This window comes from Ornithorhynchus anatinus, chromosome 1 (assembly GCF_004115215.2).
Source record: "Ornithorhynchus anatinus isolate Pmale09 chromosome 1, mOrnAna1.pri.v4, whole genome shotgun sequence".
Lineage (NCBI taxonomy): Eukaryota > Metazoa > Chordata > Mammalia > Monotremata > Ornithorhynchidae > Ornithorhynchus > Ornithorhynchus anatinus.
The window spans coordinates 28,567,336-28,595,087 of NC_041728.1; the positions used below are offsets into that span (position 1 = coordinate 28,567,336).

Consider the following 27,752-nt stretch of genomic DNA (forward strand, 5'->3'; position numbering starts at 1 on the left):
TGAGGGGAAGTGCAGGGATGTCATTTCAACCGTGGACAGAGGAGCGGCCTAGTGCAGTGGATAGAACACGGGCCTGGGAGTCAGAAGGACCTGGGTTCTAATCCCGGCTCCGCTTATCTGCTGGTGGCCTTGGGCAAGGTACTTCACCTCTCTGGGCTTCAGTTACCTCATCTGTAAAATGGGGATTAAGACCGTGAGCCCTGCGCGGGACGGGGATTGTGTCCGGCCCAATTTGCGTGTATCCACCCCAGCGTTTAGTACAGGGGCTGGCACCTAGTAAGCGCTTAACAAACATCATTTTTATTATTATGCCTGGGGACCCTAGCCCCGGGACCAAAAGGGAGCTCCAAACAGCAGAGGGAGGGGGTCACCTTAGCCACCTTGCTCAGAAAAGGTAATGACTGTGGTATTTCTTAAGTGCTTACTATGTGCCAGACACTGGGGTGGATCCAAGCAAATCGGGTAATGTTCCTACTTGTAATTTATTTATTTCTATTAATATCTGTCTCCTCCTCCTCTAGCCTGTAAATTCGTTGTGGGCAAGGAATGTGTCTGCTTATTGTTCTATTGTACTCTCCCAAGCGCTTAGTACAGTGCTCTGCACACAATAAGCGCTCAGTAATATGATCGACTGACTAATGTGGCCTAGTTAGTGGAAGGAGCCGAATTCTAACCCTGGCTCTGGAACCTGCCCGCTGACTGACTTTGGGCAAGTCCCTTAACATCTCTGGGCCTCAGTTTCCTCATCAGTAAATGAGGAATAAACACCTGCTCTCACTCCCCCTTAGTGCGTGAGCCCCACGTGGGGCAGGGACTATGTTGAAGCAGCATGACGTAGCGGATAGACCCCGGGCCTGGGAGTCAGAACAGCCTGGGTTCTAATCCTGCCCCTGCCACGCGTCTGCTGTGTGACCTCGGACAAGTCACTTCACTTCTCTGGGCCTCAGTTCCCTCATCTGTAAAATGGGGATTGGACTGAGCGCTCCACATGGGACAAGGGACTGGGTCCAACCTGATTTGCTTATATCCACCCCAGTGCTTAGTACAGTGCCTGGCGCACGGTAAGCGCTTAACAAATACCATTATTATTATTATTATTATGTGGGATTGTGGTTGCACTCTCCCAAGTGCTTGGCACAGTGCTTTGCACGTGGTGAGTGCTCAATACATACGATGGAACGAATCCCACTGAATGTACCCCAGTTCTTATCAGAGGGCGTAGTACATAGTAAGTGCTTTCCAGATAGCACAGTTTTCATAATTATCAAAAGGGCCAGGTTTCTGACCCCAAATCTATTTTAATGTTTACCCAGAAGTGTCCCATTTTTTTTTTGGCTGCCTTAGTGATAGAGCAATCCTGACACATTTCCAGGAGAAAATGAAGGGAGTATAATTAGTGCACCCAAACCACCGGGCCCCTTCGTACCACATCTCCCGACCCCGAGAGCCGGGAGCTAAACGAAAGGCAGGCCAGAGGGGAGGACCGGGGCTGAGGCACTGAGGAATTGGGGAGCTCTGGCATTAAACCGCCTCTCGGCCATCTTCCCTTCCTTCCCCTCGAATTCTGACGGGTTCAGGGCCCTCTTATTCCGGCCATTTGGTTGGCATTTTCCCCTCTTCCTCATCCTCCTCCTCTCTTCCCTGGCTCCCCCTTCATCTCCCCCACCCGCCACCCTACTTTCTCCACCCCTAGGCTTCTTCCCATTCATTCATTCATCTAATGGTATTTATTGAGCGCTTACTGTGTGCCCCAGGAGGGGCTCCTGGAAGACTTTGTTTCCAAGTGCCTCCCCATGGAACCAGTGACGATCCCTGGAGGGGTGGGCTGGGAGAGACAGGACCCGCTCTGACCTCCCGGCCCAGCCTGGGGTTGGAGGTGGTCCCCAGGGACCAGCTGCAGGTCGTGGGTGGTGGGGTGAGGAAGCGTGGGAGGACTGGAGGGGGATGGGTCTCTCTCCTTGGAGAGCTGGACTTCTCTAGCTCTAAGACAAAAAGATCCCCTTGGGAGTCTCCCCGCCTTTCCTGCCCAAAGCCAAACTTGTCTCCGGCGGGACCCTCACGTTCAGAGAAGCCCCCCTCTCCCTTCCTGCAGCTGGCGAGGGTGGGGAGGGGACACCCTCGAGCTAACAATGGGAGGGGGTTGGTGTTGAATTCCCACCCTCCTCCCCCTACACCATGCCCTCTTTCTCCCCGGATCTCAAAGTCCCTGCCACCTCTGAGCCCCTCCCCAGCCAGAAGGCAGAACGGAAGGCCCCCCACTCACCCAAGGTCAACCAAGGACGGGCAGCTGGTCAGCAGTGGCTGTGCGTGGGGGATGTGGGAAATGGAACTGGAGATTCCCAATGTCCAGTCCGGTTTGGCCGCCAGCCCAAGAAGGCTTTTCCCAAGCGCCCCTCGGGGCCGGCCCAGGCCGGGGACCCACCGGGAGAGCTACCCGATCGGTTTCGGCCGGCCCATCGCCCCCGTCCCCCGGGCGCCCCCCCGTCCCCCTCACCTCCTGGACCACTTGGCCGACGGCCGGCCAAAGGGCCTCTTCCAGAGCACGCCGTACAGCTGCACCTTGGTGTTGATGTCCAGCGCGTCCGCGTCCGCCTGCTCCATGGACGGGGAAGGCGACACCGAGTTGGACTTGGCCGTGAACATCCTCTTCCTGCGTGGACCGCCCCCTCCCCGCCCCGACTGGGTCCTCCAGGGGGGTGGGGAGGGCCGCGATCCGCCGCGGGGCCCGAGCTGGGCCAGGCCGCTCCGGGCGGGTGGACGGCCGGGGGTGCCCGGAGGGACACCGATCCTCGGTCGTCTCAGTCGACCCCCGTCTGCCGGGCCCGGAGACGTGCAGAGGGAGAGGCCGCCGGAGATGCCGACTGCATCGGAGCGAGAGGACCAGCAGGCTGCCAGAGGACGAGAGAGGCGGCGACGGTTAAGCCAGAGGCCGGGTGATGCGCTCGCCCTGCCCGTGGGTAGGGATGGGGAGGAATGGTGGAGGGGGGTGTGGAGAGAGCAGGGGAGGGGCGGAGGGAGAAGGGAACGGATGCTGCAGCCAGCTCTGCCCAGATGGGAACCTGCAGGGGGGAGGGGCTCCAGATGGTCAGCCCCGGCTAACGGGACCGACGGATCCGTGCTCTTCCCTGACCCCCCAGCCTGCGTCCCGCCGGAAGCGTTCCCAGGCGGATGTGTCCAAGGGGGGGGATGACCAGGATGCCGGCCGGGATACAGCCACCGTTCCTTTACACTCGGGGGTGCGAGAGGTGGAGGGTAAGACAACCCCCTCCTCCGTCCTCAACCCTCACTCGGGACCAGGGGCTCTCACCAGGGAAGGTGCCCACTTCCAGAAAAAGGCGGCTTTTTCTAAGCTCGTTCGATCGGGGCCTCTTCCCCAGGTGGGGACAAGGACACTTTTCAATCACTCTGTTACCTGCTCATCCCACTTCCTGTGGAAATCAAGCATGAGTGTCTGTAAAATTGTCCTCTCCCAAGTGCTTAGCAATAATAATAATTATGGTATTTGTTAAGCACTTACTCTGTGCCAAGCACCGTTCTAAGCGCTGGAATAGATACAGGGTAAGCAGGTTGTCCCACGTGGGGCTCACACTTTTAATCCCCATTTTACAGATGAGGTAACTGAGGCCCAGAGAAGTTCAGTGACTTGCCTATGGTCACACAGAAGACAAGTGGCAGAGTTGGGATCAGAACCCAGATCCCGTGACACCCAAGCCCGTGCCGTTTCCACTAAGCCACGCTGCTTACTCTGCACACAGAAAACACTCAATAAATACCTTCGATGGATCGATCGACTGCCTGGCAGTGTGGCCTGGTGGAGAGGTCACAGCCCCAGGAGCCTGGAGACCTGGTTTCGAATCCCGGGCTCCACCACTTGCCTGCTGCGACCCTGCGCAAATCACTTTACTGCCAAGTGCCTCAGTTCCCCCATCTGTAAAATGGGGATGAAATACCGGTTCTCCTCTCCCCACCTTAAACTGGGAGCTGCAAGAACAGCGCCTCAGTGCTTAGAACAGTGCCTGGCATGCAGTAATCGCTTAGCAAAGACCATTAAAACAAGATGTGGGACAGGGACTGTGTCTGATCTGATCACCAGCAGTTGGTGGCTTGAGATAGTCGCTGATTAACCAAAGCCACAATTATTGTTATTCTGAAGGAACAGTAATTGTGGTTTTCGTTAAGCCCGTACTATGTGCCAAACACTGTACTAAGCAAGGCAATCAGGTCCCAGATGGGGCTCACAGCCTAAGTAGGAGGGAGAACAGGGTTTGAATCCCCATTCTGTCGATGAGGGAACTGAGGCCCCGAGAAGGGAAGTGACTGACTCAAGTCCGCACAGCGGGCGGGAGGCCGAACCATGAGTAGAACCCAGGTCCTCTGACTCCCAGGCCCGTGCTCTTTCCACTGGGCCACGCTGCTTTTTCAAGAGAGAAGCACAAAGAGAAAAAGGGCACAGGCGAGGTGCCCAAGAATGCGACTTGTTTGTGTTATCAGCCAGCTGGGTTCCTTATCTTTCCCCCCTAAACCATCCTGCTTCTCCTGGCCTTCCTCCGCTCCTCCCTAACCACAGTTCCTCAGCAGCCCCTGTGAGCAAGGAATTGTCTCTATCTGTTGCCGAACTGTCCATTCCAAGCGCTTAGTACAGTGCTCTGCACATAGTAAGCGCTCAATAAATACTACTGAATAATAATAATAATGGGCTATGCCGAAGCCCATACTGTGGGTCAAACACTGAGGTAGATAATAGTAATAATTCACCTGTGTTTATTGAGAGCTTACTGGGGGCAAAGCACTGTACTAAGCACTCGTAATAATACTGATAATAACAGCAATTTGGTACTTCTTAAGCGCTTACGCTGTGCCACGCACTGTTCGAAGCGCTGAGGTAGATACAAGTTAATCGGGTTGGACACAGTCCCTGTCCCACATTGGGCTCACAGTCTAAGTAGAAAGGAGTAATAATAATAATAATAATAATGTTGGTATTTGTTAAGCGCTTACTATGTGCAGAGCACTGTTCTAAGCGCTGGGGTAGATACAGGGTAATCGGGTTGACCCACGTGATTTTACAGATGAGGAAACTGAGGCACTGAGAAGTTTAGTGCCTTGTCCAAGGCCACGGGGCAGACAAGTGGCGGAGCCGGGATTAGAACCCACGTTCTCTGACTCCTAGGTCCGGGCTTTTACCTTTAGGCCAAAAGTTTACTTCTCTAGAAGCAAGATAATAACGTTACCTACAGGGAAGCAGTGTGGCCTAGTGGATAGTCATTCATTCATTCAATCGTATTTATTGAGCGCTTACTATGTGCAGAGCACTGTACCAAGCGCTTGGAATGTACAATTGGACAACAGATAGAGACAATCCCTCTCCGACAATGGGCTCACAGTCTAAAAAGCGCGGGCCTGGGAGTCAGAAGGAGGTGGTTCTAATCCCAGCTCTGCCACTTGTCAGTTGCGTGACCTTGGGCAAGTCGCTTCACTTCTCTGGGCCTCAGTTACCTCATCTGAAAAATGGGGATGAAGGCTGTGAGCTCCAGGTGGGACAGGGACTGTGTCCAACCTGAGTAGCTTGTATCTACGCCAGCGCTTAGAACTTTGCTTGGCACGTCGTAAGTGCTTAACGAATATTATTAATATAGTCCCTGTTCCACAAGGGGCTCACGGTCTAAGTAGGGAGAGCAGGTATTGAACCCCATTTCACAGATGAGAAAGCTGAGGCAGAGACGTTAAGTGACTTGTCCGTGGTTATAGAGTCGGAGAGGGGTGGAGCCAGGATTAATACTACTAATAATGTTGGTATTTATTAAGCGCTTACTATGTGCAGAGCACTGTTCTAAGCGCTGGGATATACAGGGTAATCAGGTTGTCCCACATGAGGCTCACAGTCTTAATCCCCATTTTACAGATGAGGTAACTGAGGCACAGAGAAGTTTAGTGACTTGCCCACAGTCCCACAGCTGACAAGTGGCAGAGTCGGGACTAGAACCCAGGTCCCCTGCTGTTTCCACCAGGCTGGTCCCAGGACCTGTCCATCAACACCAATATCACGGGGGTGACGATCGATCCATCGGCCCTGAAGAGGAAAAGCCACCTGCTTTTTGGGAGGTGTGTGGTCATAACGGTCTTTGTAAAGTGCTTATTATGCGCCGAGCGTTGTTCTTAGCGCTGGGGTGGATACGAGTTTATCAGTTTGGATGCAGTCCCTGTACGGCATGGGGCTCACGGTCTAGAGAGGAGGGAGTAGGATTTAATTCCCATTTTTAGAGATGAGAAAACCAAGGCACAGAGGAGTCAAGTGGCTTGTCCGGGGTCCCCCAGCAGACACGCGGTGGAGCTGGGACTAGAACCCAGGTCCTTCTGACTCCCGGGCCTGGGATCTATCCAGAAATCCATGCTGCGGGAGGAAGCTACTGCTAGGACCCTCCCCCTTGGAGTCAAAATGGTGGTAACACCTCTTACCCCTGCCTGTTGGGGGGCTGGGTCTGTCTCCCTCCCTCTAGACCGTGACCCCGTTGTGGGCAGGGATTGTCTCTTTATTGCTGTATAGTAGTTTCCAAGCGCTTAGTACAGTGCCCTGCACACAATAGACGCCCAATAAATATGACTGAACAAAGGAATTTATTAATAAGAGGAGGAGGAAGGAGGGAAATGGTGACGGCCCCACCCCAGGCATTAGAGGGAGGGGCTCAGCCTGCAGGCTCAGGGTCCCGGGGGGGAAGTGGCCACCAGGTTCTTTCCCTCTGCCCAGCCTTTTTTCTCCTCTTCTTCCCACCCGTCTTTCCTTCTTTCTCCCTCTTCTTCCTTCCCGTCCTCTCCTCTGCTCCGCAGGCTTGTTGGGCTCGAGCGGGCCTTGGCCAACGGGAAAGAAGGTCATATCGACAACCTGAAGAGCAGCAGCGTGGCCTATTGGAAAGAGCCCGTGCCTGGGAGTCAGAGGACCTGGATTCTAATCCCAGCTCGGCCAATCGCTTGGCTGGGCGACTCGGGGCAGGTCGCTTCACTGCTCTGTGCCTCGGTTTCCCTCAAACAGGGACTCAACACCTGTTCCTCCTCCTACTTAGAATGTGAGCCCCATGAGGGACAGGGACGGTGGCGGACTTAACTTGTACCTACTCTAAGCGCTTAACAAACGCCATAGTTGAGAAGCAGCGTGGCTTAGTGGAAAGAGCCCGGGTTTGGGAGTCAGAGATCGGGGGTTCTAATCCCGCCTCCGCCACTTCTCAGCCGTGTGACTTTGGGCAAGTCACTTCAGTTCTCTGTGCCTCAGTTAACTCATCTGGAAAATGGGGATTAAGACCGTGAGCCCCATGTGGGACAACCTGATTACCTCTGTCTCTACCCTAGAGCTTAGAACAGTGCTTGGCACATAGTAAGCGCCTAACAAATGCCATCGTTATTATTAGAACAGCGGTAGACACACAGTAAGCCCTAAACAAATACCATAAACTCCCCCGCTAAGGAGGTAGAAGTGGGCAGGGGGTTTTTCCTTTGCATTGCTAACAATGTTGGTTATTTGTTAAGCGCTTCCTATGCGCAGAGCACTGCTCTAAGCGCTGGGGGAGATACAGGGTCATCAGGTTGTCCCACGTGAGGCTCACAATCTTAATGCCCATTTTACAGATGAGGTCACTAAGGCACAGAGAAGTGAAGTGACTTGCCCACAGGCACACAGCTAAGCGGCAGAGCCGGGATTCGAACCCATGACCTGACTCTCAAGCCTGTGCTCTTTCCACTGAGCCACGCTGCTACTCCCAAGAGCCCCTCAGAGGGTCGCGCGCTCTGGCTCTGCTTCCTAGCTCTACGTTGGCCAGCTGCCGGAGAAGGGCAGGGGCCGGCCCAGCACGTCCCCTCTGGCCAAGGTCATCCGGGGAAGACAAAACAGGCCGAGAGCTAATCAGGCCCTCGGAGCCCCTACGGGCCCGTGGCTCGCCCGGCCAAAGTAGGAAAAGATTCAGCTCCCCCCACTTCAAAGGCTTAGAGCTTCTGAGCACTGTTCTAAGCACTGGGTAGCTACAAGTTTATCAGATTGGACCCAGTCCCTGTCCCACACGGGGCCAACAGCCTAAGTAGGCGGGAGCAGGATTTAATCCCCATTTTACAGTTGAGGAAACGGAGGCCCAGAGCAGTGATTTGCCCAAGGTCACACGGCAAACAACCTGCACAGCCGGGATGAGAAGGCAGGTCCTCTGACTCCCGGGTCCGGGCTCCTTCCACTTTCCAGGCCACCCAGAGGGGAAGAGGGGGAGGCGTCTCGTGACGATATATTAGCGGTGGAGAGCGATCAAGCACCGAAGCCGTTAGGATACAACTTCCGAACTACATATTCTGACTCCATACCTGTTTATCGGGCAACGGAAGGCACCGGCAGATCATTACCCAGTACTGTTCTCACGGGGTTGGGGTGTAAAGTCTTCGAAGTCTACTGCTCGAGACAAAAAAAAAAGGGGCGGTGAGGCAGGTGTCAAGTAGAGGGGGAGTGGTTTGCCCCGGTGCCAAAAGACAGCAGCCCCCCCGGGGTAACAGCAAAGGTCTCTGGGAGGAATTGGTCAGAACCAGCCTCTTAGCTTGCTTCGAGCAGCCCCCAAACTCAAGAATCCCGCAGAAAAGCAGGTCCGCGTGCCCGGGGAAGAAAGGGCTCTGCCGTGCTTTTGGGTAAGATTTTCCCTTCCTCAATTTAGGGTCCATAGGCCCGTGACCCGGGGGGCACCCCCAATTACACGGCCCTCCTCCAACTCACCTCACGGAGGTCCTGAAGCAGGATTTCCCTCTCCACGGTTGGTCCTTCCGTACTCCAGCCGTCGCCTCCTCGGCAGCCACAGATCTCTCATAGACGGAGTCGCCGGCGCTGGACCCGACGCTCTTTTCTTTTTGTGGTTAAGCGCTTACTATGTGCCAGGCACTGTTCTAACCGCTGGGGTGGATGTAAGCCGATCAGTCGGGACACTGGCCTTCGTCCCACGTGGGGCTCTGGTCTTAATCTCCATTTTACAAATGAAGTAACTGAAGCCCAGGGGAATGAAGTGACTTGCCCGAGGTCACACAGCAGGCAAGAGATGGAGCCAGGTCCTTCTGACTCTCAGGCCCATGCTCTAACCACTAGGCCACGCTGCTTCTCTATACCCTTTCAGTCCCAAGCTGGAGGAAACCGGGGAGCTTCCGACTGGACAGCATTTGAGCAAGAAACTCCGCAGAATGCAGGGCTGAACACCTTCTGGCTCCGAAAAGTCACCAAGGGGGGCAGATTACAGGCTCACCCCATTCCTTAAACCCGGGCCTGGGAGTCAGAGGACCCGGGTTCTCATCTCAGCTCCTTCACTAGCCCGCTGCGGGACCTCGGGCGAGTCGCTTGGCTTTTCCGGGTCTCCTTTTCCATATCACGTACACTGGGGATGAAGTCCTCGATCTCCTCCCCCGGGACGGCAAGCCTCGTACCTGGGGAGGGACTGGGTCCAACCCGATTATTGAGAAGCAGCGTGGACTAGTGGCTAGAACGCGGACCTGGGAGTCAGACGGATCTGGGTTCTAATCCCGGCTCTGCCGCTTGTCTGCTGTGTGACCCTCAGTTCTCTGGGCCTCAGTAACCCTATCTGTCAAATGGGGATTAATAATAATAATAATAATAATGATGATGATGATATTTGTTAAGCACTTACTATGTGCCAAGCACTGTTCTAAGTGCTGGGGTAAATACAAGATGTTCAGGTTGTCCCATGTGGGGCTCGCAGTCTTAATCCCCACTGTACCGAAGAGGGAACTGAGGCCCTGAGAAATTAAGTGATTTGCCCAAGGTCACACAGACAAGTGGCGGAGTCGGAATTAGAACCCATGACCTCTGACTCCCAAGCCCGGGCTCTTGCCACCAAGCCACACAGTCCAACCAGATTTACTTGTATCGATCCCAGCACTCATATTAGTGCCTGGCACATAGTGAGCGCTTAGCAAATACCACCATTATCATCCTCACCTGCCTACTCCGGGGCCAAGGACGGTGCTCTGCCCCCAGTAAGCACTTGGACGCAGCAATTATCAACTTTGGACAAATAGATTCATCTAATAAATAGATTAAACTAACTTATTCAACTAGATTTATCCTCCCTCCTAGACTGTAGGCTCACTGTGGTCAAAGAATGTGTCTATCAGCTGTCATATTGTATTCATTCATTGAGTCGATCGTATTTACTGAGTGTTTACTTTGGGCAGAGCACTGTACTAAGCCCTTGGAAAGTACAATTAGGCAACAAATAGAGACAATCCCTTCCCAACGGCCTCACAGTCTAGAAGGCGCTTAGCACAGTGCTCTGCTCCCACTAAGTGCTCAATAAATGTGATTAATTCATTGCCCCATCCCACGCAAATGAAAAAGAAATCTGAGACTCCCTTGAAAATTAAAGCCAGGCCGAGTCCAAGTGCTTATTAGAGAGTTTTGCACACAGCGAGCACTCAATGAATACGACCGAATGAACAAGTCTAGACTTGTGAGCCCGTGGTAGGCGGTCGAACATTTCGCCCGTCCCTCTCTCCGCCCGGCCCCGTTTTCCTCCCAGATACGTAACCGCGGTGCCCGTCACCCAGGCGCACAGATTCCCGACGGGGTGAGTGACCAGCTGCTAGCGGACGGTGCTGAGCCCAATAAAAATTTAATACGATAAAACGAATCAGAAAGTGGCAATGGTTTTTCTGTTTAAATCAATTCACAAAGGGTAAAGGAACGAAACGATAAGGCAGGCAGCCATCTGTGGAATGATTTCATGTGTACAAACAATCCAGGAAAAAAATAAGAGAGACTTTAAAATCATCGTTCGATCCGCTGGGATTCGGGGGTGTGGCGACGCCTTCTCCGAGGGACGGCTTTGTGGACGAGGCAGCCCTAAAGCCTCTCCCGGAGCCGATCTCCCTGTGGCAAAGCTCCCCGCCCGTGTCAGGCTGGGCACGGAGAATTCCCAGAGGGTGGGGGATTTTCCTTTCCATGATTTATACTCTTCTTCCGGGACTCCTAAGGTGGACGGAAAAGCCCCAGGAACAAAAGGGGAAACGTCGATGATTGGCTTCTACGGGCCTTCCGGGAAATAGCAGCACACACCTGACCGAGTCCAAATTTCCCATCTCCCAGAGAAGGTTCCGGGAAGGCAATCCCGGAGAATTCCCCCCCGGGGTAGCTGTCCCAGACAAAGGCAGGCATTTTCCGACTGTCTCAGGAGACCGCTGGGCTTGGAGACACTCGGAAGGAAAGGGCTCTGTTGGGGTCTGCGGGGCCAAGTCGGGTTCCTGTGCTCGACACGTGGCGGCAAACACACTTCGGGCTGCTTGACAGATTCTGATGCCGGTGGGACGCTCGGTTATTCCTCGTCGGGTGAAGAAAAAGCAGGCGGATGAAGCGCGGGGGGGAAGAAAAAAATACGCTGATCCTTCAAGGAGTCTCCTTGATGTTCCGCTGAGGGACCGAGAACCCAGGAACTGTTGGCCGATGACTTGAGCGGGTTTGGGTGCTGAGAGGTTTGGGGTTGAGGAAGGAGTTTTGGTGGAAGAGGAGGGGGAGAGGGGGAAGAGAACCAATAACAACCTTTGCAGATGGGGCCATTTCTGACTCTATTCCTACCGCGCAGAACCTTTGGCCACAGAGAGGCAGGGGATGAACTAAATTACATCTGAACCTTCTATGCCTCTGAACACTTGAAAGGGAGGCCCCCGCAGGGAGGGGAGAGGATGGTTCGGTGGTATTTTCAAACCAGAATCTGAGGAGGGTGCCTCTTTAAGGACTAGAAGCTGCATTCTTTGTGAGACTGTTCGTTGGGAGGAGAATAATGCTTTCCATTGAATTAAATTAAGCCCCGCGTCCGTAGCCCCAAATCTCATGCCTAAATGGGCCGGCAGCTCGGGGGTGGCAACCGTTTGCTCTGCGGTGTGGCGTTAAGACAGGCAGAGCCAATGAAAGTACCGTTACGCTTAACCGACAGTCGGTGTCCTCTTCCCTCTAGTTTGGGCCTAGACTCACTTCCTGACAATCCAGAGGCGCCTGAGCCTTAAATGCTTCCAACAGCCGTTTCTTGCCCAAGATACCGGGATGGAGGACGGTGGTTTCCGGGGCTAAGGCTGCGTGTGGGGGGGGGTCTCATCCTGGACAAGGGTCCAAGCCCCGCGGAGGGAGGCACGGATCAACTCACACCCACGTTGACAAGGCACAACGAAGGGACTTTGGCTAATTGCGGAGGAATGGTTTTCCGGCCCCGCCGGGCAGGGAGAACCCACATCCAAACCAAACGCCCGAACCCTGCTCTCTGATGGCAAAAATGCCAACTTGGAAAACGTCTCAAAGGAGCCAAAGTTAACGACGAGGACGAGAACCCCCGTGGGCCTTTATGGTTACGATAATATCTAGGATCGCCGGAAGATTTTTCTATTTGATATGAAATACGATCGGCCGTCGCCGGAGCGGGAAGCCGCCGGTAAAGCCTTCCGCCGCTGGGCTTCTTTGGCCTGTCACGGGCAGAGGGGTGGCGAATCCTTTTTCTGTCTCGGGGAAGACCGAGCTGGGTGCGCAGGCAGAGGGGTGGAGGTCCAAATAACATGAAGGGCCGGACGGCAAGGGAGGGATGAAAAACATCCACCCGAAAAAACAATCTCGGGCCCCTTTATCTGACATCGTGTCCTCGAGGCGGCATAACAAAATAAAATTGAAACTGAACCCGTGATAGTATACTTAGCCCGTTAGTGATTCTACGACAACGGGGACGGCTTAAGATGAAAATCTCAGGGGAAAGACGCACCCTGTTGGCCTGTCGCTTTTGTCCCGGTACTGATTCCTGCTCCTCCCGCAAGACGGTATTAATTATCGTCACCACCCCAGCACAGCCAAGTGAGATCTGTTCGGTAATTTGGAAGGGGGAAAAAAAAAAACAGGCTTTCTTGCAAGGGGAAAGGAGGAATGACGAATGGCAATGCAAGGGTTGGTGGGGAGGGACCGAGAATTTCATCAGCACGTTGTGAGGGTGGAGGATCAGAGAGGGTCAGGGAGAGGGGGGCACGAGTGCCCTAGAGGAAGAGTAGGAAAGAGAGGGTAACGGCCAAAACGACGTCTTTTCAACTGCCGGAAAATGACTTTTTTTTTTTAAGGCTAGCATTCAGACTTCCCTTATCAACGCACCTCCTCATCTTCAGGCACGCCCCGGGATGTAACGAGGGAGGGTTTGCCGCTGGAACTGCCGCTTTGCTAACATCGATACTTCCGTCTTTAAAGACGACACAGAACTCAGTAGTGTTTCCGGAGGGCTACAGAGATGTCTTTCCTAAGCATCCAGTGGTACCTTTCAAAAGCTCCATCCCGGCCCCCGGCCCCACCTTCCAAAAGACGCTCTGCGTTGAATCGGGGCCGCTGAGGGCCGGCCCGAGCCGGAACCGGCTCCGAGATGGCTGTTAACGGAGATTTTTCCGGAGAGCCGTGGAGAAGGGAAACATCCCGGGATCTTGCTCTCTCCACGGTCCCATCTGCATCTCCTGACCCTCTCCTCCAGAAAGCCCAAACGGTTAAAAAAAAAATCGGCGCCCGAGGCCTGCCACGGTCTTCCGAACCCACGCGGAAGGGCGGAGGGGCCCGGTCCCCATCAGAGGGCAGAGACCGTGTTCAAAACAGAGGGGCGGGTGACGCGGGAGATTCCCCTCACCCTTTGGAGAAGGAAGTTTCCGGACACAGAGAGGAGGCGTGTGCCGTTCACCGGAGGGCCGGAGGAGAAATGGCAGAACGCTGGACTGTCCACGTCCCGGGAGTAACCAAGTTCCGACGCGCTTCTCATCCTAGGAACCCACACCCCACCTTCCCTGAGAATAGGGAAAGAGTCGTACCCATATCCCCACGGTTCCTAAAAAGCCCCCTCCCGGCCCCAGCCATCGAGGACGGATTGATCCGACCGCAACCGCCAGGTTTCTAGTCTACGAGCGCTTCCGGGATTCTGGGCGGTTCAAGTCCCTCGCGACTCCGGAAAATTCCGCCGGAAACGGGGAGACGCCGTGGAGCCGAAGGTCGCCGCCCACCCTAGCCCGGGCGGGGTTGTCTGGGGGGGAGAGACGGCGATTCCCGGACGGTTAATGCTGGTGCCCGATGGACAGGACGAGGGGGATGAGGCAGCCCAGGACCAGGGCCGCCACCTCCAGGCGGCTGAGTCCTTTCCCCCCGGCGGCGTCGGGTTTGTGGCTGTGCCCCGTGCCTCCCACCTCCGGCAGGACGTGCACCGTGGCCACGTAGAGGAACGTCCCGGCCGAGAAGAGCATGGCCACCCCCGTGGCGTTGACTTCCGAGAGGGCTTCTTTGCTGCTCTGTGGAAGTTAAACGGACAACTGAGAGGGGGTGGGGAGGGAGGGACCGGCAGCAGGGCTGGCTAACTGTTACATCGTCCTCTCTCAAGAGCTCAGTGCGGTGTCCTGCGCCCAGTGAGCGTTAGACAAATAGAACTGAATGAGTGAATGAATGAGGAAGGCAGAAAAGGACGGTAAGAGCAGTGTGGGCAACCTTCGCTAGCCCTGCCCGAAGCCCCGGGCGGGCAGGACTCAGTCAGTAGTCACAGGCTGCTGCGCTTCTGCCTTGGGGTTGAAGAACACGTTTCGCGCGCGTGCATCTGATTCCCTCCGCTCCGGTGAGGCGGCAGGTTCGGGTTAAGTCGACCCACCATTAAGGAGATCCCCTTCCAAAGATTCGTTAGGAACGTGCTTAATGGGACGTATCCCGGGGTCTGTCACCGGACGACCGGGCGGGCATCCCTACGGGAAGATTCCCGCAAAATGCTTTGGCTCTGATAAACTCTCCCAGATCTTCTTTACTGATTTATTCCTAGGGGCAGGATGGAGCTCAGGCCTCACCGTTGGCTTTAAAGCACTAAATCAAGTCGCCCCCTCCTACCTCACCTCACTGCCCTCTTACAACCTACAGTCCAGCCCACACGCTTCGCCCTTCTAACGCCAACCTTCTCACTGTACCTCAATCTCGTCTATCTCGCCACCGTCCTCTGGCCCACGTCCTGCCTCTGGCCTGGGACGCCTGCCCTTCTTACATCGGACAGACAATTACTCTCCCCTACTTCACAGCCTTACTGAAGGCGCATCTCCTCCAAGAGGCCTTCCCTAAGCCTCCCTTTCCTCTTCTCCCTCTCCCTTCTGCGTCGCCCTGACCTGCTCCCTTAATTCACCCCTCCCTGCCCTACAACACTTATGTCCGTACCTGTAATTTATTTATTCATATCGATGTCTGTTTCCCCGTTCTAGATTGATACGCACTTGTGGGCAGGGAAGGTTTCTGTTATACTGCTGTGTTGTACTCTCCCAAGAGCTTAGTACAGTGTTCGGCACACAGTAGGTGCCGAATAAATACGATCGACTGACTGACGTCGCTGAATTCAACACATTATTTGGGCACTGGAACGCTCATACCCGTCTTAGTAATGGAAATGTAGTGGAAAAGTGGCTGAAGAACAGCCTAGTGGAAAGATCGTGGACCAGGGATTCAGAAGACCTACAACTGTACTTTCCAAGCGCTTAGTACATGCTCTGCACACAGTAAGCGCTCAATAAATACAGTTGAGTGGATGACTAAATGAATATGCGGTCACTTCCTTTCGCTGTGAGGGAAGAAACTGGCTGACATTTTCCGTCAGAGGGAAGGCAAGAAAATGTTGTCAGGGGAAGAGGTCAGTCAGCCGCTCCATCGTATTTATCGAGCACCCACTTTGCCCAGAGCACGGTACTAAGCGCTTGGGAGAGTACAACAGAACAAGAGACACATTCCCTGCCGACAACGAGCTCACAGCCTAGAGGGAGCCTAGGTTGGGATCGAGCGGGGGGGAGTCACCCGGGCCTGCCTCGCCCCAGGGGCTGAGGGGCACTAAGCAAGCAGAAATCCTCACCTTGCTCAGCCCGAGGTACGTCACCATGGACAGGACAGGGGCGGCCAGGGCAAAGACCAGCAGGTGTTTCCTGATTCGGTTCCGCTCAAGTCCGGCGTGCATCAGGAAGGAGACCAACCCAAAGGCCGCCGGCGCCTACGAGGGAAAGAACACGGCTCACTGTGCCGCGGCTCTTCGGGACGGCGAGGCCCGGGAGGTGAAGCAGCGTGGCTGGGGAGCTCGGGCCCGGGCGCCTCAGGGACCCGGGTTCACATCCCGGCTCCGCCCCGTGTCTGTCGGGTGACCGTGGGCAAGGCTTTTCGCTTCTCTGGACCTCGGTTCCCTCATCTGGAAAATGGGGATTAAGACCGTGAGCCCCGCGTGGGACACGGACTGTGTCCAGCCTGACTAGTCTTTGGCAGCACGGTGTGGTGGACAGAGTACGGACCCGGGAGTCAGGAGGTCATGGGTTCTAATCTCCGCCGGGCGACCGTAGGCAAGAGTATCTCCGTGCTCTGCACACCGTAAACGCTCAATAAAGACGATTGAGACTGTGAGCCCCACAAGGGACAGGGACTCTATCCAACCCAATTTGCTTGTATCCACCCTGATGCTTATTACAGTGCCTGGCACATACTAAGCACTTAAGCATCATCATTATTATTTATTATTATTATCCCGAAGCTCAATACAGTGCCTGACACACAGTAAGCACTTAGATACCATGATTGCTATTGGGCAGCCGACAGAAACTATCCAGATGCCCGATTCTCTGCCACTTGGTTGTTGGGGGCACTGAGTGGTAGGAGGAAAAATCAAGGAAAGAGTTAGACTACGGTTAGCCGGCCATAAAAAGAAATCACAGCTGAACGCGGATATGAAATCCGAAGCCAGCCACCTGAAAAAACAGCCATTTCTGGCACGAGTGATGGGCTGAGGGGCAACCGAGCAGATCGTGACCAGTCTCCCGGTCTCGCAATTCCCATCAGCTGATATCGCTCTCAGGCCGAAAGGAAAAAAAAAAATCCTCCCTCTCGGACCTCTGCGGTTTCTCGGGCGGGGGTGACCGCGGAGGCCCAGGAGGTAGAGCAGTTACCGTCTCGGGCCACGCCCCGCATTTAAACCGGAACGCTTACTTTATGTAGCATGATTGCCACGAACACGATCAGCTGGACGCTGGTCTGCGAAGTAGAAGCCGCCGCTCCCAAAGCCACTCCATCAGCTGAGGATGGGGGAGGTGGGGGAGGGAAACAAAAAAGGAACACCCTGAAAATCCTGGGTGGAAGACAAGAGGATAAAGGGAGCCCCTCTGAACTTCTCAAAAGGAAGACCTCCCTCGCCCCCCATTTTCCACTCGGAGCGAGAGAGGAGAAGGAGGAAGCTAATTAGAAGGGGTGTCCCCCACTCTCCCCATCATCACCTTTAAAGAGTCTGCAGCCCCCTCCTCGAGGAGGCTTTTTCATTCCATTTCTAGGCTGGACTCTAAACCGGGCTAGAGACTGCTGTGTTCAACCGCACTCTCCCAAGTGCTTAGTACAGTGCTCGGCACATAGTAAGCGCTCAGTAAATACAACTGAAATACCACCGAAGATCACAAACCGTTCCCATCCTTCCATCTCTGTTCGCACACCCGAGGGCCTGCTGAGAAGCAGTGTGGCCTAGTAGATAGAGCACGGACCTGGGTGCTAACCTTGGCTGCACCACTCATCTGCTCTGTGACCTTGGGCAAGTCACTTCACTTCTCTGTGCCTCGGATATCTATAAAACGGGGATTTAAGCCTGGTGAGCCCCACGCGGGACGTGGACTGTGTCTAACCTGATTAGCTTGTATCTAACCCAGTGCTTAGTACAGTTCCCGGCATGGAGTACGCGCTTTACCGAATACTATAAAAGGAAAATAGGTCCTCCCCACAATGCTCGGTATACGGAACTCTCCCAAGGGCTTAGCACAGAGCTCCGCACAGAGTAAGCGCTCAACAGTGTGACTGGTTCATTCACTTGTTCAATCATATTTATTGAGTGCTTACCATGTGCAGAGCACTGTACTAGGCGCTTGGGAGAGTACAATAAAACAGACACGCTCCCATCCCACAACGAGTTCACGGTCTAGAGGATCGAATGATCGATACGTTCCGCCTCCGCCCCGCGGGGGCCGAAGCCCGGGGGCCCCGAGGCCGGGAACGGACCGGTCGGCCCGCACGGGCTCGCAGAGGGAGCTCGGGTCCCCACCCAACGGGGGAACGGCCCGGTTGAGGCCGGGACGCGGCCTCGCCCCTCTTACCCGCGGCGTGGACGACGAGGCCCAGGGTGGTGGTGATTTTGGAGTTGCCGGGTCTTGCAGCTTCTGGATCTGAAAGGCAAAGCATTGCGGGAAAGAGGAATGAGCGCGCGGTCTGGCTCGGAAACGGAGCAAATTATTTAAGTGAATGGATTAATATCTCCCCCCACCCTCCTGCCCCCAAACACTAGCACTATCTCACAACCACTGACGTTTCTCTTACTCCTCTAATTAGCGCCTTATGGTGTCAAACTGGTTTTCGGAAGATGCCGGCAAGTCAGAGGGACCTGGGTTCTAATCCCGCCTCCGCCGCTTCTCCGCTGTTTGACCTCGGGCAAGTCACTCCACTTCTCTGGGCTGCAGTTCCCTCATCTGTAAAATGGCGATTAGGTCTGCGGGCCCCTTGTGGGACATGGACTGTGCCCAACCTTAGTAACCTGTACATACCCCAGTGCTTAGTACATAGTAAGCTCTTAAAAAATACCACTGATTAAAAGAAAAAAGGAAAAAAAAAAAGAAGTTACGGAACATGCAAACGACAGCAGAATGTCAGCAGCGCTCCGCACACTGTAGGAGCTCAGTAAATATTTCTGAGTAGCTACGGGGCCTGGTCGAGGCAGCAGATTTCAGACCGACCAGACCCAGTAGCGATGGGTTAGGTCCCACGGCCAGCCAAGCCTTACGAGGACGAGCTTCACTCAACCCATCGGTCGTATTTATTAAGCGCTTACTGTGTGTGCGGGACACTGTACTGAGTGCGTGGGAGAGTAGGATACACCAGAGTTAGTACGCTCGGCGTCTCTTTTTTGTCACCACCAGACACTGCCTTCCCCTAATCCAGCCCTGCAGGAAGGCAAGAGGCCAATACGTAGGTGGGTGCACTGAGGAAGAGAAACTTCATGGAGTCCGTGCTGTGTCACAGCGGGCAAAGTTAGAGGCAAGTTTATTACTACGAGCACTCCTTCTAGCACTAGTAGATTAGAACCCAGGTCCTTCTGACTGGCAGGCCCGGGCTCTATCCACTAGGCCACGCTGCTTCACGGAAGGCAAATTCCACAAGAAACAGCGGTGGTAAACGCAAGGGGTGTCAAAGCCTCAGGAATAACCATATTAATAATGATAATACCCAATCAAGCGTATTTATTGAGTACTGTGTGCTGGGCACTGTACTAAGCGCTTGGGGGAGTATAACACAATAATAACACAGTCCCTGCCCCGGCGAGCTTACCGATGATGATATCTGTTAAGCCAAGTATCGTACCGGGATAGAAACTAGATAATCGGGTTAGGCAGTCCTCATCCCACGATCTAAAGGGGAGGGAGAACAGATATTTCACCCCCGATTTACAGATGATGAAACCAAGGCCCAGAGGAGTGAAGTGACTCGCCCAAGGAAAGTGAGCAGGTGAGTGGCGGAGCCGGGATGGGGACCCAGATCCTCCGACTCCCAGCCCTGGGGCCCTTCCCACGAGGCCACGCTTGCTCTTTTTTTCTTTTTTCTTTTAATGGTCCGATGTGCCAGGCACTGTATTAAGCACTGAGATAAATACAAGCTAATCGGGTTGGACACCGTCCCTTTCCCACGTGGGGCTTACGGGCTTTATCCCCAGATGAGGGAACTGAGGCACAGAGAAGTGAAGTGACTTGCCCAAGGCCCCACAGCAGACAGATGGCAATTTTCCCGTGAGAATCCGAGCTCCTCGTCCCCTCAGGGAAGAGAAGGGTCTGGTGGGCCTGGGAGCGGCACCTCGCCTGATCTCACTGAACTTAGAAGCAGCGAGCCTTAGTGGACGGAGCCTGGGCTTCGGGCGGACCTGGGTTCTAATCCCGGCTCCACCCCTCCTCTGCCGTGTGCCCTTGGGTGAGTTCGTTCACTTCTCTGGGCCTCGGTTCCCTCACCTGTAAAATGAGGATTAAGACTGTGAGCTCTGTGTGGGACAGGGATCGTGTCCAACCTTGTATCCACCCCAGCGCTTACAACAGTGTCTGGCACACGGTAACCGCTTAACAGGTATCCTGAAGAGAAGAAAAAAAAGAAAGTTTTCCGGCAGTTGACGGCAACCTCCCCGGACCCTGTCAGTCAGTCAGTGGTATTTTCTGAGCGCTTCCTGTGTACTGAGAAGCGGCGCGGCTTAGCGGAAAGAGCACAGGCTTGGGAGTCGGAGGTCGTGAGCTCTAATCCCGGCTCCGCTTGCCTGCTGTGTGACCTTGGGCAGGTCACTTAACTTCTCTGTGCCTCGGTTACCTCATCTGTAAAAATGGGGATTAAAAAATGTGAGCTCCACGTGGGACAATCTGATCACCCTGTATCGACCCCAGCCCTTAGAACAGCGCTCCGCACATAGAAAGCGCTTAACAAATACCATCATTATTATTATTACAGGGCAGTGTACTAAGCCCTCGGGAGAGGATGATATAATGACACATTCCCCACCCACAATGATCTTACAGCCACTTTCCACATGGAGGTATGTGTACTCTCCCAAGCACTTAGTACAGCGCTCCGCACCCGGAAAGCGCTCAATAAATATGACTGATTCTAAACTTTACGCTCATTGTGGGCAAGGAATGCGTCCGTTCTACTGTACTCTCCCAAGCGCTCAGTACAGTGCTCTGCACACAGTAAGCGCTCCACAGATACGACTGATTCTAGACTGTAAACTCGTGGCGGGCAGGGAATGTGTCTCTTGTAGAGCGCTCGGCACCCAGTCGGCACTCAATAAATACGACCGAATGAACGAACGCAAGGCCCCCCGAGGTGGCGGTGGTCCCCGCGGGCCGGGCGGGAGGCGCTTACCGTCGGCGGCGTGCACGTGGGAGCTCCCGATCTGGTCGACGAGCAGCATGAAGACGAAGCCCAGGACGAGGGAGACGCCGATGTAGGCGTGCAGCTGCGCGTGCTCGTGGCCGTCCTCGGGGCCGTGCTGGTGGCTGGGCCCGGGCTCCGCCTCCTGCACCACCGACATCTCCGCCGCTCGGTCCGACGCCAGCGCCTTCTGCCCTTCCCCGGCCTGGTGGTGCTTCCCTAATGCACCACAGCAGAACGTGGATCCGCGCCTCTCGCGACACCTCACCCGGAGGAAAATCCGCGCGGCGCCGTTCGTTAAGCTCCGCCTGCGGGCCACGGCGCCGGGGCAGATCCTAGCTCATCGGGTCGGACGCGGTCCGTGTCCCGCGTCTTCGCCCCCATTTTACAGATGAGGGAACTGGGGCCCAGAGAAGTCCAGTGACTTGATCCGAGTCTCCCAGCAGAGCCGGTGGGGTTAGAACCTGACTCCCAAGCCCAGGCTCTAATTGCTAGGGCCACACTAGTTCGTTGTGGCCAGGGAATGTGTTTATTGCTATATTGGACTCTCCCAAGCGCTAAGTACAGTGCTCTGTACACAGTAAGCGTTCAGTAAATACAACAGACTACGTCCGGTAATCCACAAGCTCTGTGCTCCCATTTCCTGCCCTAATTCCAAAGGTCTCTGCTTTCCATTTTCTATGCCGCTACTCTAACGACACAGCCCTTAGGTTAGCATTTTTCTTTTATTCACCCCACCGTCAGCCCCATGGCACTTTGTAAGTAGCCATAATTTATTTATATTAACGTCCTAACGTTAACAACGTTATTAACGTTAGAGCTTTCTAACCTCTAAGCTCCTGGAGGGCAGGGAAGGCGTCTACTAACTGTTATGCTGTACTCTCCCGAGCGCTTACTACCATGTTCTGCGCACGGAGAGCGTTCGGTAAATACGACCGACTGACGAAGAATCCACTCCCAGCTGACGAGTCAAAGGCCACACGGAGGTGGCCGGATGCCAAGGCCGAAGGCCACGTTTTCAGTTCCGAGGACTTCAGGCGCTGCCAGCTAACGGGGGACGATAATTACACGGCAAGAGGCCCATCCTCCAAGCCAAATTCAACCGGGGAGAGGCAGTGTGGCCAAATGGATAGAGGACCTGGGTTCTAATCCCCGCTCCGCCACTTGACCGCTGTGTGACCTTGGGTAAGTCACTTCACGGGGCCTCGGTTCCCTCATCTGTTAAATGGGGATTTGGGGACTGTGAGCCCCAAGTGAGGCAGGGGCTGGGTCCGACCCGATTAGCTCGTATCTACCTCAGCGTTTAGTACGGTGCCCGGTATACAGTAAGCGCTAAACAAATACCATTAAAAAAAGAAAAAACAACCCAAGGGAAAAAAGGACAGGTCGCCCTGGTCGTACTAAACCTTTAATCGCAGGAAGCGGTGGCCCTGGTCAAACATTTGCGTGAATGAACACTAGGGATCGGAACAAACATTGGCTTCGTCTCCCACGGCAAACAAAATCGCCACCTTCCAGATGCTCTCTGACTCAGCTCATCTGGTTGGGTTAGCATCTCACGGTCTTCTTTCCTTTTTTTATGGGGTTTGTTAAGCGCATACTATGTGCTAGGCACCGTACAAGGCGATGGGATAGAAAGTAATAACGTTAATAATAATAACTGTGGTTTTTGCTGCTGTGTGACCTCGGGCAAGTCGCTTCACTCCTCTGGGCCTCAGTTTCCTCATCTGTAAAATGGGGCTGGAGACTGGGAGCCCCACATGGGATAGGGACTGTGTCTAACCCGACTGGCCTGTAGCCACCCCAGGGCTTATTAGAGTGCCTGGCACACTGTAAGCACTTTACAAATACCATCAATATCATTATTAGAGGAATTTCTCCCCTTCCACTGACAAAAAATTACCCTCTGGGGGGAACCTACCTTCATTTCGAGACCGATGAGGTGAAATATGACAGGGTCTATTTATTCATTCACTCTACCTTTATATTGAGTGCTTACTGTGTGCAAAGCACTATACTAACCGCTTCGGAGGGTACAACAGAACAATAAACAGACACATTCCCTGCCCACAGTGAGCTTAGAATCTAGAAGGGGAGGCAAACATTAATACAATTACCCCAAAAGAGTCTCAGGTTTTTAGGTTGGGAGCCCCATATGTATCCGACCTGATTACCTGGTATCTGCCCACTGCTAAGCACAGTGTTTGGCACGTAGCAGTCGGTCAGCTCATCGCATTTCAGTCGATCGTATTTACTGAGTGCTGTGTGCGGAGTACTGTATTAAGCGCTTGGCAGAGTACAATATAACAGACACATTCCCTGCCCACAACGAGCTTTTAGTCTTGAGGGGGAGACAGACTTTAATATATATAAATTACAGAAGTGTCACGGAATAATATTATTATTGGAATTTTTAATGGCATTTAAGCGCTTGTGGGGTAAGACACAAGATAAATGGCCTGGACCCAGTCCCTGTTCCACATGAGGCTCTCAGTCTCAATCCTCATTTTACAGATGAGGCAAATGAGGCACAGAGAAGTTCCACTGATATAGTGTCCTCTCCCAAGCGCTTAATACAGTGTTCTGCACACAGTAAGCACTCAATACGACTGATTGACTGGCAGGATTCGGTAAACTTCAAATCACTGGGGGAGAAGAAACATTCTCTGGCATATTTCGATTAGGTCGCGTATCAATTAGAAGCGTCGGTTTAAAGGAGGGGACTGTGAATGGCTAAGCTGCAGTCAGAACAAAACCCTTTTTACTCGAGGCGAAAATGAAATTAAAATTCACCCCCGCCACTCAGTTATAGCAATGATCGCAATACCTGTGAAGCGTTTACTACGGGCTAAGCACTGTACTAAGAGCTGGGGTAGATATAAGATAATCAGGTCCCACACGGGGCTCCCAGACTATGTAGGAAGGAGAATAGCTATTGAATCCCCATTTTACAGATGAAGGAACTGAGCTACAGACAATGAAGTGACTTGCCCAAGGTCACATGGCAGAGAAGTGGCGGAGGCAGGATTAGAACACAGGTGCTCTTTCCACAAGGCCACGCTACTTCTTTAGGATAAAATGGAATGAATAATCATAATAACGGTATTTGTTAAGCACTTACTACGTGTCAAGCACTGTTCTAAACGCTTACTACGTGTCAAGCACTGTTCTAAGCACCGTTCTACCAGCAAACTGGGGTGGACACAGTCCCTGTCCCACATGGGGCTGTCTTCCCTTGCAGAGGAGGGAACTGAGGTACAGATAAGTCAAGTAACTTGCCCAAAGTCACACAGCAGACAAGTGGCGGCTCCGGGATTAGAACCCAGGTCCTTCTGACTCCCGTGCCCACGGTCTGTCCTCTAGGTCGTGCTGCTTCTCTATTATTATTATTAAGCACTGCGTGCAGAACACTGTACTGAACGCTGGGAGACACTACCCATGAGTGAATCGGACATAGGCCCTATCCCCCTCACCCCTAATTTTGCATTCTCTAACGCTCCGTTGATTCCCAGCGTGCTGTTATCAAAGCCAAGAGGAAAACTCAGGCGTGGAACATTGGGATAAAAACAGAAACATTCCCTTATTGGAATATTTGTACTGCACACCTTGTACACGGTGGATTAACCTTCAATCTCTTGGCTGTAAAACCGGATTAGCCAGTAAAAAATGCTAGTTAGCAAGCTAATCAATTCTGTTAGTTCTCCCCGGGAGTCTTCTACACTTGTGCCAGAAAAAAGCCAGCAGGGAAGGAAGAGAAGTCCTTTAATCAGTCAATTATTGAGTGCTTACTGTGTGCAGAACGCTACACTAAGCCGGGGAGTCTTCTACACTTGTGCTAGAAAAAAGCCAGCAGGGAAGGAAGAGAAGTCCTTTAATCAGTCAATTATTGAGTGCTTACTGTGTGCAGAGCGCTACCCTAAGCCCTTGGGAGAGTATAATACAACATACACATTCTGTGCCCACAACAAACTTTGAGTCTAGAGGGGGAGAAAGACATTAATATTCCTCTAACAACTCCTATTACAACCAGGCCGCACACTCGGCTCCTCTAATGCCCACCGCCTCGCTGAACCGCCATCTCGTCTATCTCGCCGCCGACCTCTTGCCCACGTCCTGCCTCTGGCCCTCTTCAAATCCCACAGACAATTCCTCTCTCCCTCTTCAAAGCCTTACTGCAGGCCCACCTCCTCCTAGAGGCCTTCCCAGACTAAGCCCTCCTTCCCCTTTCTCCCACTCCCTTTGGCGTCCCCGACTTGCTCCCCTTATTCATCCCCTCCCTCGGCCCCACGGTGCTTCTATCTGTCATTTATTGACTTCTACTACCGCCTGTCTCCCGCTCTACGCTCCTTGTGGGCAGGGAATATGTCCGTTTATTGTTCTACTGCACTCTCCCAAGTCCTTAGTACGCTGCTCTGCACACGGTAAGCGCTCAATAAATACGATTAACTGCCTGACTGATCATTTCAATCATTGGGAGCAAGAAGTGTCTTCCCATGGCACGGGGCACACATTGCTGGTAACCGGCCATAGACCCGAGGGACTTGGACTTATCTGTATATAACTGTAATTTATTCATTTATATATCTATTTATTTGCATTATTGTCTGTCTCGCCCTGTGAGCTCACTGTGGGCAGGAACGTGTCTCTGTTGTACTACTGTACTCTCCCAAGCGCTTAGTACAGTGCTTTGCCCACAGTAAGGGCTCAATAAATATAACTGAATGAATGAACTTCAGGTGCACTCATCCAAGACCCCATTAGCCAAAGAATGAAGCCTGCAGCCACAGGTTCAGGGTGAAAGTGAAGCAGTGTGGCCTAATGGACAGAGCACGGTCCTGGGAGTCGAAAGGGCCTGGCTTCTAATCCCGGCTCTGCCACTTGTCTGCTGCGTGACCTTGGACGAGTCACTTCGCTTCTCTGGGCCGCAGTTCCCTCATCTGGAAAACGGGGATTAAGACGTTGAGCCCTATGTGGGACGGGGACCGTGTCCAACCCGATTATCTAGTATCTTTCCCAGGGCGTAGAAAGTGCCTGAACATAGCAAACGCTTAAAAAACTATTATTATTATTAAGGTGGAGGAGTCTCAATGTGGCAGAGGAGGGATTTCATTCTTCCGCCAAATCCTAGACTGTACGATAAACTCTATACCGTAAGCTCACTGTGGGCAGGGAATATATCCGTTGTTATATTGTACTCTCTCTAGTGCTTAGTAAAGCGCGCTACAGTAAGTGCTCATTAAATACAACCGAATGAACGAATGAATCCTCTTTGACCACGAAATGCCAGGGACAGGATTGCCAACTCTTTGGCTATGACATCTCCAGGACGGCTTCCTTCTTTTCTAGCCGCCCGGCCACCACAACGAATGGGTCCCAGGGCACGTCCCGGCTTGACTGCTCCATCGGCCTCCTGGCTGACCGCCCTGAAACCAGCCTGGTCCCCTCTCTGGTCCAAAATCCCCTTTCCCACCCGGATCATTTTTTCTAAAATATCATTCGACATGCACCTCCCTGCTCCTCAAAAACCTCCGGTGGTTGCCTAATCCTCTCTCCAGTAAGCAGAAACTAATGTGTATGTTATATCGTTCCCTCCCAAACGCTCAGTACAGTGCTCCTGGACTCAGTAAGCGCTCGATAAATAGGACTAATAATCAGCTTTCCCCCTCTCCTATTTACCCACACTCGCCTTTTTTATATTTTCATTTTCTAGCACTGGTTAAAGCGCTGACTACGGGCCAGGCACCGAACTACGTGCGGGGGTAGATACAAGATAATCAGTTTCGACACGGCCCAAGTCCCACGGGGGGCTCAGGGCCTTAATACCCGTTTTACAGATGAGGGAACCGAGGCCCAGTGAAGTGACTCATCCAAGGTCACGCCAAAGACAACGGCTGGAGCCAGGATTAGAACCAAGGTCCTTCTGACTCCCAAGCCCGTGCTCTGCCACTCGTCTGCTGTGGGTCCTTGGGTGAGTTACTTCGTTTCTCTGTGCTTCGATTCCCTCTTGTCTTCTGCTGTCGAGGCATCTCCGCCCCACAGCGACGCCATGGACACATCTCTCCCAGAACGCCCCGCCTCCCTCAACTGCAATAAAACGGGGATTGAGAATGAGCCCCTTGTGGGACATGGACTGTGTCACCCTGATTACTCTGCACCTCACCCAGTGCTTAGAACGATGCCTAGCACATAATAAGTGCTTCACAAATACCATAAAAAAAAAAAAAAAGGATGCAGGGGGGTGAGAAAGGGAGGGCGAGGCAGGATTTTTTCACGCTAATGGAAAAGCGGTTCTGAGCGGCAAGTGAATTTCTCACCCGCTTGGTCTCCAAGCAGATAAGCCTTAAATAATGGGGAGGTTTAGCTCCTCTCTCACCCTCCAGAATATCTTCGTAGAGGGCGTGCACTCCTTCGGGAACGATGACGGCCAGTGCGGTCCCACACAGGAGCCCGGCGCCCAGGACGGTCACCAGCTTCAGTCTCTCCTATAAAGCAAACAGAGGAGCTATTTAGCATGTCTCGTTCATCAACGGCGGGGGCCGGGGGAGAAGAGGGAAAAAAAAAAAGTCACGGAGATGCTCTTTGGATGCAGGATTCCGTTTCTGGAGATTCCTAACGCGGGATGATCATCTTCTGGAGTTTGGAAACTGATTGGGGGTGCGGGGCTTTGCTTTATTTATTTTTTTTAATGGCATCTGTTAAGGGCTTACGATGTATCGGGCACTGTTCATTCATTCATTCAACCGTATTTATTGAGCGTTTACTGAGTGCAGAGCGCTGTACTAAGCGCTGGGGAGAGTACGACAAT

At 53.4% G+C, this 27,752-nt stretch overlaps 2 protein-coding genes across 5 annotated transcripts in view; both read right to left on the reverse strand.

Annotated features, from left to right (window-relative positions):
- PLEKHD1 (pleckstrin homology and coiled-coil domain containing D1) overlaps positions 1-8,969 on the reverse strand; it is a 30,275-nt gene extending 21,306 nt beyond the window's left edge. The window contains exons 1-3 of one of the 2 annotated variants that reach the window (XM_039911398.1): positions 8,735-8,969; positions 8,335-8,419; positions 2,495-2,888 (exon numbers count right to left, since the gene is read on the reverse strand). In XM_039911398.1, coding sequence (XP_039767332.1) covers positions 2,495-2,643 — 149 coding nt within the window. In that variant the 5' untranslated portion in view covers positions 2,644-2,888; positions 8,335-8,419; positions 8,735-8,969. Of the gene's footprint in view, positions 1-2,494; positions 3,119-8,334; positions 8,420-8,734 lie in introns of those variants that run through there. The other variant, XM_029064638.2, reaches the window with a different exon arrangement.
- A 1,646-nt stretch (positions 8,970-10,615) lies between these two features.
- SLC39A9 (solute carrier family 39 member 9) overlaps positions 10,616-27,752 on the reverse strand; it is a 32,587-nt gene continuing 15,450 nt past the window's right edge. For 2 of the 3 annotated variants that reach the window (XM_029061435.2, XM_029061443.2), the window contains exons 2-7: positions 27,321-27,429; positions 20,939-21,166; positions 18,145-18,213; positions 17,000-17,085; positions 15,885-16,019; positions 10,616-14,304 (exon numbers count right to left, since the gene is read on the reverse strand). In XM_029061435.2, the coding sequence (XP_028917268.1) occupies positions 14,074-14,304; positions 15,885-16,019; positions 17,000-17,085; positions 18,145-18,213; positions 20,939-21,166; positions 27,321-27,429 (858 nt within the window). In that variant the 3' untranslated portion in view covers positions 10,616-14,073. The remainder of the gene's footprint in view (positions 14,305-15,884; positions 16,020-16,999; positions 17,086-18,144; positions 18,214-20,938; positions 21,167-27,320; positions 27,430-27,752) is intronic. The other variant, XM_029061450.2, reaches the window with a different exon arrangement.